A 14063-nucleotide genomic window follows, 5' to 3' on the forward strand; every position below is an offset into this window, starting at 1 on the left:
TCTGACAGACGGGCACTGGCATGAGTGGAACTTTCCGCCTGAAACGTATCTCCACCCAACCTCTTTTTCACCCATTTGTTTCCGCAGACGGTGTGAATGCCTCACTGTTCTTTCTGAACGCCCATCCTTTTACCACTGCCATCCCGTGATCTTCAACAGGTCCACGATACGCAGTCCTCTCTCCTTTCCTAGTCTCATCTGCTTCACCGCTTTCTTACTGGTCCAACGCTATTTGCGTTTAGCTCTTTGACTTTACTCGTCTCCGGGTGCACGCACCGTTCGACCTCGACGTGGAACGCCTCAAAGGGAACGGTTATTATAGCACCACCCGTCTCTCACGTTGCCTCCTGCACTCTCAGGACATCGTCATCGCCGCTGCCTCGCCTTGCGGATCCCTACCACACCCGTCGTGGCCTTGCAACTTCCATCAGACCCTTCCTTCCTCCTGTCTCTTTCCCGCATCCTGCCGTCTTAGAGCGCATATTAGGGCCCTACCCGATATATTATGATGGCCGATTTCTACGAGCTCCAGCTTATCCTGCTCGTCATCTCGTGCATCGCGTTTCTGCTCTTCGAGCGGTACGTGTCCAGGAAGAAGCAGCAACTGCGCAAGGACAACTACCCCGCTGAGCGCCTTGAGAATGGGGGGAATACGACGCCGTACAGTGCGCTCGCCAAGCTCACGAGGCAGTATCTAGTGGTGTACGCGATTGTCATGGGTGCGTTTGCTTGATCTTCATTATGGCGTGGATGTGCGCTGAATGACGATCGGGTATGCTGCAGGCGCGGACTGGCTGCAGGGGCCGTACGTGTACTCGTTATATAGGGAGCAGTACGGCTTCGACGAGCGTGTTGTCGCCGTGCTCTTTGTGACGGGCTTCCTCTCCGCGGGCCTCACCGCTCCCCTCGTTGGCGTCTGGGCAGATCAGCAGTGAGTCACCAATGTCCCTTCGCCCTCTCCAGGGTGCTCACCCCACCCAATAGCGGACGCAAAAAGCTCTGCCTCATCTTCTGCGCCACCTACGCGCTCACCTGCGCATGCATCACCATCCCCTTCCTGCCCGTGCTCATGTTCGGCCGCGTCATGGGCGGCATCTCGACCTCGATCCTCTACTCCGCGTTCGAGTCGTGGCTCGTGAGCGCCTCGAGCGCGCTCGCGATCCCGTCCGCGGACCTGTCCACGCTCTTTGGGCGCGCGACGCTCGTGAACGGGTTCGTCGCGACGGGCGCGGGCGTCGTGAGCAACAAGCTGGTGGGCATGACGGGGAGGTATACGGCGCCGTTCGTCGCGAGCGGGGTGATGCTTGTGCTTGCGTATGGCGCGATTAGGAGGAGCTGGGCGGAGAACTTTGGGGCGGGCCAGGGGGGTGCACAGGGGAGCGATCCGTTTCAGCTGAAGAGGCTCGGGCAGGCGTGGGGGATTGTTCGCAGCGGTACGTTGTGTATTGTCTTAATCGTGATGAGCTACACATCTGATGTGCCTTGCCGCGTCCAGACCCGATTCTGCTCGCCATCGGGCTGACGCAGACCTGCTTCGAAGGCTCGATGTACCTCTTCGTCTTCCTCTGGGTACCCGCGCTGCAGGAGTCCTCGCCGCACTTCCCGACCGTCTCTCTCCCGCTCGGATACATCTTCTCGAGCTTCATGATCAGCATGATGCTCGGCTCGCTCCTCTACACCGCCGTCACGTCGTACCTGCCCCCGCCGACGCCGCAGGCGCCGGGCGACTCGTCGCTGACGCTGCACGCGAAGCTGAGCAGCCTGGTGTGCGCGCTCGCGAGTCTCACGCTAGCGGTGAGCGTGCGCTGGAACGAGGAGCGCACGCGGTTCTGGGCGTTTTGTGCGTTCGAGGCGTGTGTGGGGATGTATTATCCTGTGCAGGGGATGTTGAGGGGGACGTTGATTTCGAATGAACATCGTGCGACAGTGAGCTGCCCTTCCCCCTCCACACTATGGGCCGATTGGGCTGACGAAATGGGTTTTGCGTTTTAGCTCTCGGCGCTGTTCCGCGTCCCGCTCAACATCTTCGTCGTCGTGTCGCTCCTCACGGGTGTGTCCTCGGCGCGGTACGCGGTGCTCTCGGCGAGCTCGCTCATGCTCGCGATCTCGGCGGTTGTCACCGCTGTCGTGGTCGTGGCGCGGGCGGACGAGCGCGTGCCGTCGGATAAGGAGAACGTCAGTGCGCATCCTGCTTGATCCTGCGTATCGGCCTGGTTGCATGTATACACCAAGGACGATTGGGGTGGTGGATCTAGCGTGAGCAGAACAGGGACTTTATGCGGTGCGGTTTTTGAGATAGAGTTGGAGAGGAGGATGGATGGCTGAGGCCTGAGGAGTTGCGTATTGACTGACTTACTCTAAGGTACTTTGTATTTAAGATGGGATACCCCCTGCTTTGTGTATGATGGATGGTTTCGTAGTAGCAGCTTGTTAATAAATGAACGACTCGGAACTCGACAACCATACTGTCAACCCTGGGCCTTCTTCGTGTGAGTACTTGGTCACTGGCGACTACCGTTCTGTTCCTTCGGAGATTGCGAAACTCTGCGATGGAAGGTACCAACAAACATCTTCAATGTCCTCTACAGCACTGATGCCATACCGACCTAAGGTCTTGGTTTAAAATCACGCGTAACGCGTTTACCGGACACTTATCCTTCGGTTTAGTCGGTTGATTACATATCACGCGAAGATCATTTGAAGTTACGGCCGTCTAGGTAACGCAGTATCATCTGCGTTACTACATTGTGCTTTTCCCTACTAGCATGGACTCTGGATCTCTTCTCGCTTTTGGTTAGAACGACCGATCTGTGCTCGTCGTGAGAAGCGTGAAGTTTTGATGTCACCACTGTCACCTTCTTGGCCTTCCAAACCCACACAGGCTTGGCGCCTTAGTTAGACTAGATGTTGCAGGTCACGCCGCGTCAACTTGCTGCTTTGGCGTCATAACACTGATAGCTGCTCAGCAATCCCCATCAAGAGCGTACGAATTCTGAAAGTATTCCTGTGAGACACGACGGAAATTGGATTGACAGGCGCTCAACTGCGAGTGTAAGGGATTGGACTCTCATGGACTCCGAGTTGAAGAAAGCTACAACTGTTACGCTGCAATGTGCAGCTGAAGTACTTGTTGAATCGCTGACCAGTGGCTGTGCGTTATTACGTCCTTGCAGAAACTCCGATTGAGATGCCGACAAGGCGCCTCGATGGCAGGCCGAAAATTAGCATTAGGGCGTCTTGGACGTCTTCTGCAACGTTCCTCCTCCTTCCCTCAGCCCCCTCCTTTTCTCCCCAACTGCGTTTACTGACTGAATCTGCATCACAATGGACGTGGATATGAAGGTGAAAGAGGATGTCGAGGACAAGGTCTCTACCGGTCGCGGCGAGAGAGACAGGGACGACCGCGGTGGGGACCGCGAGAGAGACCGCGACGGGCGCGATAGAGAGCGAGACAGAGAACGCGATAGAGACGCGGGGCGTGACAGAGACAGAGACAGGGAGAGACCCAAGGACCATGACCGTGACCGCGACCGGCGGGACCGCGACAGGGACCGCGAACGCGATCGTGGTGGTGCGTTTCTTTTCTATTCTATATGAGAGACAGCTTCCTAACGGTATCATTGTAGGACGCAGCAGACGCTCGGACCACTGGGAGCCCGAAGAGCGCCGCAACGGTGACGTACGTATCCCTTTGTCGTCTCCACGTGCTACCGCATCGACGCTCACCATGCTCTGCCCCCTATCCAGCGTCGTAGGCGTTCTCACACCCGGTCGCGCTCCCGCTCGCCCAGACGCCCCTCGCCCGCCCCTCGTGTCAGGGACAGGCGTTACCGCCGCTCGCGTACGCGCTCTCGCTCGCCTCGCAGCCGCTCCCGCTCGGGCTCGCGCAGCCACGGCCGCGGCGGCACTGGCGGCGACTCATTCGCGCGCACGCTTGGGGGCCCCATCAACGCGGACCACGAGGAGGCCGTCGAGTTCGCCAAGATCAGCAAGCGCGAGAACCGCGTGTACGTCGGCAATCTCAGCTACGACGTGCGCTACCGGGACCTCATGGAATTTATGCGGGGAGGTGGGTGGGGGACCATTATTCAATTTGTTGGAGCATTAGTTGTTTTTCTCGTGACGCGGGGAGGTTTTGGCTTTGGTTTTGGTTCTGGAATTGGTCTTTGGAAGACGATGATGATGATGTGGGCGAGAGGCGGGTGTCGAGAGGCATCGAAGAGATTTTCTCAATGGCCCTGGCGCGCACAGCGGCGGTCCGCGATCCGCGAAGAGGAGAAGGGGAGTGTGATGAGAAGTTGCGCAGAAGCACGAGGGGCGCTTTATTTTTCCCTGGTTTACGGTTGATGAGCGGTTGAGTTGCGAGGATATTGATGGAATTTGTTTTGGGATTGGCAGCTGGAGAGGTTCTCTTCGCCGAGGTTCTCATCACGCCGACTGGTGTCTCCAAGGGCTGCGGGTACGTCACTTGCATGTTAGGCTGGGTTTCGTCAGGCTGATTCTTCTTTGTAGCATTGTCGAGTTCGCCTCTCAAGAAGACGCTCAGCGAGCTATCAGAGAGCTTTCTGAGGTACCTTTACTCGGACGCCCTGTCTTCATTCGTGAGGTTTGTGCACGTTTTTTCATGCGCATCTATGCTCATTTCTTAAAACCAGGATCGCGAGAACGAGTCTCGGTTTGGTGCTACGCCTGTGCCAGGTAAGATTGGCATGGCGATGGCCGGTCAGGGTCTCAATGCAACCCCGCCTCCTCGTCCGCCTCACCACAATTACTTCGGCACCTCGGCCAACCCCGGAAATCAGCTTTACGTTGGAAACGTGCGTATTCTTGTGGCGCACCCTGCTTTAAGGCTGACGCATCGTGTTCGCTAGCTGCCTTACCAAGCTGGCTGGCAGGACTTGAAGGATCTCTTCCGCACCGCTGGTAACATTATCCGTGCTGATATCAACATTGGCGCGGATGGGCGGCCGAAGGGCTCGGGCACGGTCGTGTTTGAGACACCCAAGGATGCTAACCAGGCTATCAGTGCGTTCTTTCATGTAAGAGTAGGCTTGGTCCATACTTATTTGGCACAGGCATGTACAACGGCTTTGACTGGTACGGACGTATCCTCGAGGTCCGAGAGGTTCGTCCGCACCACCCTCCCAGGTCTAACCATGTTCACTGATTCGCTAGTTCCAGGATCGCTTCGCCGGTCTTTCTGGCCCTGGTGCCTTCCGTGGCGGCGGTCTCCGGGGCGGACTCGGCGGCGGGCGTGGCCTGCGTGGAGGCTTCCGGGGCGGCCTTCGTGGTGGTTTCCGCGGTGGATTTGGCGGGGGAGGCGGTGGTGGTGGTGGCGCGGGTGGGCGTGACTTCTCGAACTCGGACATTTATGCGGATTACTCGGGCCCTGACCAGGGTGGCGCGGGAGGTGCACGCATGGACGGGTACAGTGCCGGCGCTGGTGGTGGCGCTGGTGGCGGAGGTGGAGGTGGAGGTGGGTTTGCGGCGGGAGGATTCAGTGGGCCGCCTGCACCTGCGTTCGATCTCGCGCCGAGCCAGCAAATTATGGTGCGGAACGTAAGTTTGCCTTCTTAGTCGATCTGTCCTTGCGCGCCATGCTGATGATGTGATGTACAGCTGCCGTGGTCGACAGCGAACGAGGACCTAGTGGAGCTGTTCGAGACAACGGGCCAGGTCGAGCTCGCGGAGATTCTGTTCGACGGGACGCGCTCCAAGGGTTGCGGCGTCGTGCAGTTTGCGCAGGTGCCGGAGGCGGAGACAGCGATCGCCAAGTTCCAGTCGTACATGTACGGCGGGCGGCCGCTCGACGTGCGCTTCAACGACCGCTGGCACACGTTCACGCCCACTGCTGCCAAGGGCGGGCAGATCGCGCCGATGCAGGCGGATATGTGAGGTGTGGGCTGCGAACTGTGAGTTACGGGTCGCGGGCTGTGCTTTGCCACTGGTTGGTTCTTGAAGCTGCTATGAAGCTATGAAGTCACGATGGTGCTTTCTCTTTTCTCGATGATCGACAAAAATGACGGCGTAATAGACAGCCGAGGTTTCATTTGATGTCCTGCAAATTGTTCTCTTTTTTTCTTTTCTTGCGATTTATTTTTCTGTTATGATTCAGTTCATTCGAAAAGATCAAGAGATATAATTACTTATTGTACTTGTACATTGCTTATGTGGTGCTTGCTTTTCTTGTGAATGGGGAGATGGAGATCTGGTTTTACTTTTACTGCGGGATTTCAATCAGACGGTATGATGTCAATGGTTCAACTGGTGACTCTTATGTTTGGTCAAGGTTTGGCTGAAGTTGTGGCGCTGGCTTCGGCTTTCCCCGTTTCATTTGTCACGAGTGGCGATGACTTGGATTCCCTTGTCCATCGCTACTGTATTGTCCGTCCTGCTGGTGCGTTTATCTACCAAGCTGTCATCAAGGTCGATCCGTTCATTGAAAGTTTTCATAGGGTCGCATTCTTGCAAAGGAAGGCGCCTCGAGGCTTAGGCGCTCGAAATATTTTTAGGCACGCTCGGACCGTAACTTGTTGAAATCGACGCGAGACGGTGACAAACGAGCAAACAATGAAGTTGGAAGCATTGTCAAAGCGAAAACGTGTAGGTCAACGTGCCAAGCACTCCTTTTCCGGCCCCTTCGCATAGCGCAGTGCTTATGTCTCGTGCCTAGACCACCGGCCCTTTCTTTGTTCGCCTCTGAGCTTTTAATTAAAGTGTCGATGCCAAAATGCGGAATGATCCATCGATATTCATCAAAGCGGCCCTGATCTTCGGTGCACGACGTAGCCTAGGGACACGGGAGGGTAGTACACCAGTTCCACTGAGTATCGTTCGAATTCTTTAACATCGTTCTCACTCACGTCAATGCAACGCGGCAAGTGGATTCGCGGTCATTGTTCATTGACAGCCCTGGTTGCTTATGCGCTGCATATCAGGGTCAGTCTACGGACATCGGGGAAAGCGGGGAGATGTGGCACCGTTGAAGTAATGTCAAAGCCTTCATGAAATAAAAATTCGCGGGCTACTCCGTACCTTCGTTCAACTTGGCTCTCCCCCTCCTCTGTCTCTCCTCGCTATAACTTCTGAGCCACCTTTCAGCCAGGCATTTTACAAGAATTAGTCTCGACGAGGCAAGAAGTCTTATGGCCGCCATGGATGTTGACTAGTAAGTGCAACTACGACTTTACTGTGCGGCTTATGATGTGATCCCTGACACAAAATCACAGTCCCGGATGCCCCCTTCGCTTGTACGACTTCTCGACCAACTCAGTGAAGCATATGAAGAAATACACAATCGAGTGTGAAGGCGTCCCGGAGTATCATATCGTCTCGCACGTCTGGGATCAACCCACTCAAGCTGCTTTCTACGAGTACAACGCCAGTGGCCCAAGGTCCTTCGACATTCCTGGGGCTGATTGGAAGGTGCAGTTCTCGTCTCCCGACAAGTGGGATGCCATCCGAAATTTTTGTAGGCAGAGGGACGTTCGATGGCTTTGGATGGACGTCCTGTGCGTTCGACAGTGCGCCGACGACGCCCCGGACCAGCTGCGCGAGATCGCCGCGGTCGAGAAAGCACGCGAGATGGAGAACATGGGCACGTACTATCGGCATGCGAAGGCGTGCATTGTTGTGCCGGCCGCTGGACGCAAAACCATGGAGAAGTACCGCTCTCTCGAGGTCATATATGACATGATCACTATGCACGAGCCGGACCTTGCAACCCGAGCTGACAAACTCTGGGATGGCGCGAAGCTCCTTGTCGGCGCCCTTGCGGACTCGTACTTTTGGCAGGCTTGGACTTTTCAGGCGTTGGTACTGTCTAAGCAGTGCTTCTTTACCGACGGGACAGAACTGGACCTCGATAAACTGCATCTCCTCGTGAAGTGGTATCCTGGACGCTTGGATTCGCTTGCGCAGTTTAGGCCGGGGAAATTCAATAGGCAAGAAATTGAAACAGCGAAAGCGTATGTGGAAGACCTTGGCATGCAATGGAGCATCCGAGACGATCTACGCGTGAATGGTCACGTCAACATTCTCAAGCTTCTTACCTACACCGCGCGCAGGGAATCCAAATATCATATTGACCTCCTCTTCTCGTTGTTTGGTCTGCTCAAGGACGTCGAGAAAGTGCGTATCGATCCACGCGCGATGGTTCTGCCGTTGGTCTTCCAAGGTGCCGACTCGAAAATCTCCCGCGACATCTGGAGGAGTATTCTCAAGAAGGCGGTCGTTTCTGGCGATATGTGGCCGCTTTTGAACGACTTTATTGATCCTCCGCTTAATTTCGGCGATAAACCTCACTCCGGGCTTCACCTTGAGACGTTCTCAACTGTAAATATCAACTCCGGAGGTATCTTTCACGTGGGCCCTGGCGTAAACCTGGATGTTCGTCTGGTGGGTACGGTGGTGGACGCATCTGACGACTTTCAAGGAATGAACACCTCGAACGACGTGTTGCGCATGGTGTCCAAGATCTACGAGTGCTCTACGTGGGGATTCGATTGTGGGCCCGCTGTGAGGCAGCTCGTGCTAGCGGCCAAGGACGACCCGGATGCGCAGGGACGGCCTTTCCTCGTCAATTTCGAATGCGAGCACGTTATCAATGCCGCGTTTACAGAGTGTTCTGCGGAAGTTTGTAACATGCATTTGACTTCTAAAGTGATGGTCGACCGCATTTTCCGCGGCGGGAAGGCGTCCGGCGGCATTACCTCAGGCAACCACCGTGTCATTGTCATCCAGCCAGAGGGTGAAGAATACTCGCAGGCCTTCGTGGCGATTGCATGGATCAATCCATACGAGGAGGTGAAGGGGGCATCTGTTTTTGATGTCACGACCGAGCCGATCGAGAACGTGAAACGGTGGGTGGTTGCAAACGAGGTGAGGTCGGGGATGGTCCAGAAGATCGGGTCCGTAGCGGCTTGTGCGGTAACGTGGAGTGTCTCGAGCAAGCGGGTGAATATTCAGTATTCGTAGGCATTCAAATAGTTCCTTAGAAATTGCTACCTTATGCTATATTACGAACGTGAGCCATTGGTGCTGTGTCATGTCAATGGATCCTTGTTATTCCGTTAAAAACTGGAATCGTTGCGTGAACAGTTTTGAGCGAGACTCATGGGAGAGATTAAAAGTCCCGGGTTTCATTGAATGAAGGCCGATAGCATGTGGTGTTTCCACCTGTCACTATCGCCAACGCTCCGGGAATGTGATAGCCTTGGGCGTCCCTGCGGAAGGTCTAGATAGGGTCAATGCGGACCTGTCAAGGCGATATTAAGCGCGTGTCACAAAACGTAAAATTTTATGATTGATATAAAAGGATTGCACACCTTCCTTCGGTTCTCTTTGCTGCCCAACTTCCCCGCAACGAAACTTGCTACTTGCCTCTTTACCATGGCTTCGTCTCTGTTGCGCAAAGAGTCAACGACCATAGATGCTATTCGAGTTTCGGTCCAGGCGTACGACGAATCGCATATCCTGTGAGCCAATTTCACAAGTCTGTGCAAACTAGACCTTCGCTTACCAGTGGAATCCGTAGCTCGAAGCGTCCCTGGATGCTCTACGATGTCGAGGAGGACTTGGTCAAGGATATGACCGACTTCATGCCAGAGTGGTACGACTATCTGAAGAAGTCTGGATCAGAGTTCTCGCCATTCCCGCCGTTCTGGATCGTGTCTCACGTCTGGGGCACAGCAGTCTCACTGGGTCTCCCTGAACACGAAGAGACCACCATCCAGATTCCGGGTGCCGAATGGGGAGTTCCGATGTGGCCTGTTAGCAAGTGGGACAGTATTCTCGGCTTCTGTCGCGAGAAGCACGTGCGGTGGCTCTGGATGGACGCGCTGTGTGTCGACCAGCGCACGGACGACGACGACCCAGAAGTCCGCAAGAACGCGGCGATCTCAAAGGCGCGTGAAATGCAGAACATGGGTGAATACTACCGGATTGCGGAGGGGTGTCTCGTTCTCCCTCAGGGCGGAGACGGCTTCTCGACGAATTACCGTGCGTTGCTCAAGATCTATCAGGATACCATTATACCTAGGGTGCCTATCCACAAGCCAGCTCGTGCGCTGTGGAAAGGTGCTGAGCATCTGGCGGTTCTTGCTGGCGACGACTACTTCCACAGGATGTGGACCTTTCAGGAGTTGCTCCTCTCTACGCGGCGCTATCTGCTAGACAAGACGGTGCTCAATCTGAGTCTCCTGCAAGACATGACGAGGTGGTACATACGCTTCTTTGAGGCTGGGGCGTGCGAGCTACCGTCGGGGAGCCAAGAAATTGATACAGAGAAGCTGATAAAGACTCTGAAAGAGCTGGATGGACAGTGGAGCCTGCGTGACGAGCTGCGCGCGAACGGTTATATCAACGCTCTGAAGCTTCTCGCGCATACTGCTGGAAAGGGCTACATGTACAGGGTGGACCGCCTTTTTGCTCTCTACGGCTTGCTTAGGGACGACGACAAGATTCCCATCGAAGTGGACATGATTTTGGCGCCGCGAAAGGGACCCATTGAAGACCAGAAGTTTCTGCTTGACGTTTGCTGCAAGATGATGGGAAAGGCTTTTGTTCGGGGAGATTTTTCACCGCTCTTGAACGATTTCGAGCATCCTCGCGGAGCGTTGGTTGGAAGAAGCTGGATACCGTCTCCTCTGGCCAGCAAAGACGATATTATCTCAGGTCTTCATGCTGAGGTCTTTTCCCAGCCGCATCGCAACACTCGGTCGATTTCTGTTTCGTCCGAGGGCTTGTATCTGGACGTCAGATTGGTTGGCCTGGTACTACGGGGATGCAAAGACTTTGATGATAGGGGTAACGCGTTGGGGGATGCCATCTTTGCTATCTGGGACCTTGGTCGGAGAGGGTTTGACCGTCGGCCTGCTGAACATCAGCTGGTCTTGGCTGCTATGGACGGTTTGAAATGGAGCAACAGGGCTCTCTCATTCCGAGAGTGCGACGAGACGGTGAAGCGTGCGCTGAACTTACCATCGATTGATGCGTGCGTCGAAGCGTTCAAGGACAGCGGCTTAAGTGAGTTGGTTCGCGCGGGCGGCAGCCTGCCTGGAGGCATTATGTCGGGCAACCACCGAGCGATCATCGTCAACGCCTCGACCAACGACAATCCCAAGGCAAGACCGCTCATCGTCATTGCGTGGTTGGATCGTCGCCTGTCGCTTCCAGCAAGGTGCGTGGTTCTAGATGTTACGAGCGGGGCCCTCCAGGAAGCGAAGCGGTGGATGATTGCGGAATACTATGAGGATCGGCCAAGAGTCTACAAGAAAGTAGGGTCTGTCGCCGCCAGTGCGGTGGAGTGGATGAGGGCTAAAGAGTTAAGATTCAGAGCACTTCTTACTTAACCAGCATAGACGATAACATCAAGGATATTCCAGCATTACCTCGAATGATAGATATAACGGTGTTTCTAATAACAAAGGCCATGGACGACCTAGTGTAGGAGCGAGTCGGAGGCGGCGTCCGCAGATCGTGGGAACTCAACTATATCTACCTCCATGCGATGACATGACGACGTCCACCGCCTCCAGCCAATCTCCACACTACAGTGCTACTCCAGGCACTTTCTTTCTTTTGCCATTGCCTTCAACGACACTTTTGTCAGGGCGCGACTCCACGCTCGGGCGAAGTAACAGCCTCTCCAGGTTCCTGGCGCGAGACGCCTTGATCGGCGTTGATACAGCCTCGCGATCTTCCTGGATGCTGTGCCTCTTGCGTAAAGACGTCACCAAATGCGCTGCCTCTTGCGTGTAGATTGCTGAGTCAAGAGGGAGAGGGAAAGTTGATCATGGGCGCGGAAGCTTTTCTTCTTCTTGGCACTCGCGTTGCCTACGCCTGACCTAAACCAGGTTCTTAGACGCCGTCGACTCACTTGAACAGATCATATATGGGCACTCTCGTCACCATCACCTCCCATGTTCTATATCTCGTTGTTCCCCGCGCCCGCATCCTGAACTGATACTTCAACCTCTCGTTCATACCCTCCAGAACATACCCTCCAGAATGTTGTTGACAAGCCCCACTGTGATGAGTCCCACGAACGGGTCGTTTAGCGGGTCCCTGGAGGACACGTTCGTTGCAGATCCCCGGAGAAGAGGGAGTTATGAAGAGGGTGGCACGGATAGGTACGTCTACACCATTGCCCATCGCCGTAGCAAGATAACCAATATCGAGCGCCCAGGTCAACCTACCCACTCCGCCTCTGGGACTGCCTACACGAGGACGTGAAAGACCAAGAAGCTTACATTCGCGAATCCGGAGACGGCAAGGTCCCGCACTACGTCGTCGTCTCCCAGGTGTGGGGCGAGATCCGGGAGCACCTTTCCTTCCCGAGCGTCAGCTGGCCTGTGCCCATCTCAAATCGGGACAAGTGGGAAGCAATCGTCGGGTTCTGCAAGGAGAATAACGTGCGCTGGTTATGGATGGACATCCTCTGCATCGACCAGAGCGACAACGAAGAGGCAAAACTCGAGAAGGCGCGCGAGATCCCGAACATGAGCTTCTACTACAGCAACGCGTTCGCGTGCCTCGTCGTTCCCACCGACTGGGAGCGGTTTGCGGAGGCACACCGGAAGCTTATGGACATTGACGAGAGCATCATCCAACGACCGGGGGCGAAGAGCGAGGCGGATATACGCACGCTGTGGGAGGGCATCCCGCTTATCAGCGAGGTGGTGACGAATGCGTGGTTTGAGCGCGTATGGACGTACCAGGAGCTGATGCTCGGCGAGCGACACGTTCTCCTCGATGGACAGGAGCTACACGTTGACAGGCTCTCCGCAATCGTACGCTTTTATCTCTGGGTCCTCCGCCGGAAACAGCTGCGCCGTCCTGAGGGGTGCCCCGAATACGATTTTGTGAAGCCCGACGACGAACTCGTCGTGTATCATAACTGGGAGGGCCACGACAAGGGGTGGCAGATGAAGCGCGAGATAAGGGAGAGGGGACATGCGAACATTCTTATGCTGGTGGTGTATAACTCAGAGAAGCTCTCCACTCACGCTATCGACCGCATCTTTGGACTGTACGGGATGCTCGCGGAGGAGGACAAGGTCGACATCGACCCCGCCTCGCTCACTCAGGGCTCGTCTTCCTCGACACCAGGTGGCGGCGTGCAGGAGACGAAGGCACTGCGCTTCCTCTGGCGGCAGGTCATCGACAAGGCCATCAAGGCTGGCAGGATGTGGCCACTCCTCAACGACGTGATGACCGACGCCGACCGGCCTGGGCGCAACTGGATGCCCGTCGTGACGACATCGGGGCACTGGTACGGCATGGACTCGGGCCTGCACCTCGAGACCCTCTCCTCCTCTCACCCACCGCACAACACCTACCCCGTCTTCATCTCCCCCACAGGCCTCGACCTCGCCGTGCGCTTCGTCGGGCGCATCACACACACCAGCAAGGCCATCGGCGCAGGCGGCGGCGAGATGGCGGGCTGCGTCATGTACATCTACGCGTTCGGGCGGATGGGGCACGACACGGCGCCCGCGGTGCGCCAGCTCACGGACGCGCTGGGCCGCGCGCCTGAGCTCGCGCAGGCGTCGGCGGGGGACGTTGCGAAGCTGCAGGATGCGATGCGCGCGGCGTTCGGGCAGCCGACGATGGAGGAGTGTCTGTACGTGTTCAGCGCGGCTGGGCTGATGCAGCTCGTTACGTATGGCGGGATGGGCTCGGGCGGGATCTCGACGTGGAACCACCGTGTGGTGGTTGTGCAGCCTGCGGGCGGGGAGAGGGGCGTTGTGACGATCGCGTGGGTGCACCATAGTAAGAGCCCGGGGGCGGGGTGCTATGTGATGGATGTTACGTCTGGCGCGGTGGAGCATGTCACGCGGTGGGTCATTGCGAACGAGGTTTCGCCACAGGTTTTCAGCAAGATTGGGACGGCCGAGACTACGCAGTTGATCAACGTTGCGGACGAGCCTATTTATGTTACTTTAGACTGAGGGTTGGACGTCGGACTTTGCATCGCCGAGCGTATAACAGTAATGTATTGACCTCGCTCTGTAAGTTATATGTAGAATACTGTACAAATCCCTCGCCTGTCAGCGTGAGCT

At 55.9% G+C, this 14063-nt stretch overlaps 5 protein-coding genes across 5 annotated transcripts; all 5 read left to right on the forward strand.

Moving 5' to 3' along the window:
* Window positions 1–89: 89 nt before the first annotated feature.
* Window positions 90–2448, forward strand: CONPUDRAFT_145585 (DUF791-domain-containing protein). The gene is made up of 5 exons (XM_007773173.1): window positions 90–719; window positions 784–931; window positions 964–1433; window positions 1496–1926; window positions 1993–2448. The coding sequence occupies exons 1-5, from the start codon at window positions 506–508 to the stop codon at window positions 2194–2196; spliced, it is 1467 nt and encodes a 488-aa protein (XP_007771363.1). The 5' UTR covers window positions 90–505; the 3' UTR covers window positions 2197–2448.
* Window positions 2449–4185: 1737 nt separating this feature from the next.
* On the forward strand, window positions 4186–6194 carry CONPUDRAFT_83767 (RNA-binding domain-containing protein). The gene is made up of 7 exons (XM_007773174.1): window positions 4186–4459; window positions 4513–4606; window positions 4656–4817; window positions 4872–5025; window positions 5076–5125; window positions 5182–5559; window positions 5620–6194. Exons 1-7 carry the CDS (start codon window positions 4374–4376, stop codon window positions 5893–5895), a joined length of 1200 nt encoding a protein of 399 aa, XP_007771364.1. The 5' UTR covers window positions 4186–4373; the 3' UTR covers window positions 5896–6194.
* A 960-nt stretch (window positions 6195–7154) lies between these two features.
* CONPUDRAFT_75024 (uncharacterized protein) lies at window positions 7155–8976 on the forward strand (the record flags this gene model as incomplete). The annotated part of the gene is made up of 2 exons (XM_007772977.1): window positions 7155–7168; window positions 7230–8976. 2 exons carry the CDS (start codon window positions 7155–7157, stop codon window positions 8974–8976), a joined length of 1761 nt encoding a protein of 586 aa, XP_007771167.1.
* A 414-nt stretch (window positions 8977–9390) lies between these two features.
* On the forward strand, window positions 9391–11351 carry CONPUDRAFT_156300 (uncharacterized protein; the record flags this gene model as incomplete). The annotated part of the gene is made up of 2 exons (XM_007773175.1): window positions 9391–9476; window positions 9536–11351. The coding sequence occupies 2 exons, from the start codon at window positions 9391–9393 to the stop codon at window positions 11349–11351; spliced, it is 1902 nt and encodes a 633-aa protein (XP_007771365.1).
* A 593-nt stretch (window positions 11352–11944) lies between these two features.
* CONPUDRAFT_138638 (uncharacterized protein) lies at window positions 11945–14043 on the forward strand. Its single transcript, XM_007773176.1, has 2 exons — window positions 11945–12131; window positions 12188–14043. The coding sequence occupies exons 1-2, from the start codon at window positions 12010–12012 to the stop codon at window positions 13950–13952; spliced, it is 1887 nt and encodes a 628-aa protein (XP_007771366.1). The 5' UTR covers window positions 11945–12009; the 3' UTR covers window positions 13953–14043.
* The last annotated feature ends 20 nt before the right edge of the window (window positions 14044–14063 follow it).

This window comes from Coniophora puteana, assembly GCF_000271625.1.
Source record: "Coniophora puteana RWD-64-598 SS2 unplaced genomic scaffold CONPUscaffold_10, whole genome shotgun sequence".
NCBI classification, from domain to species: Eukaryota; Fungi; Basidiomycota; class Agaricomycetes; order Boletales; family Coniophoraceae; genus Coniophora; species Coniophora puteana.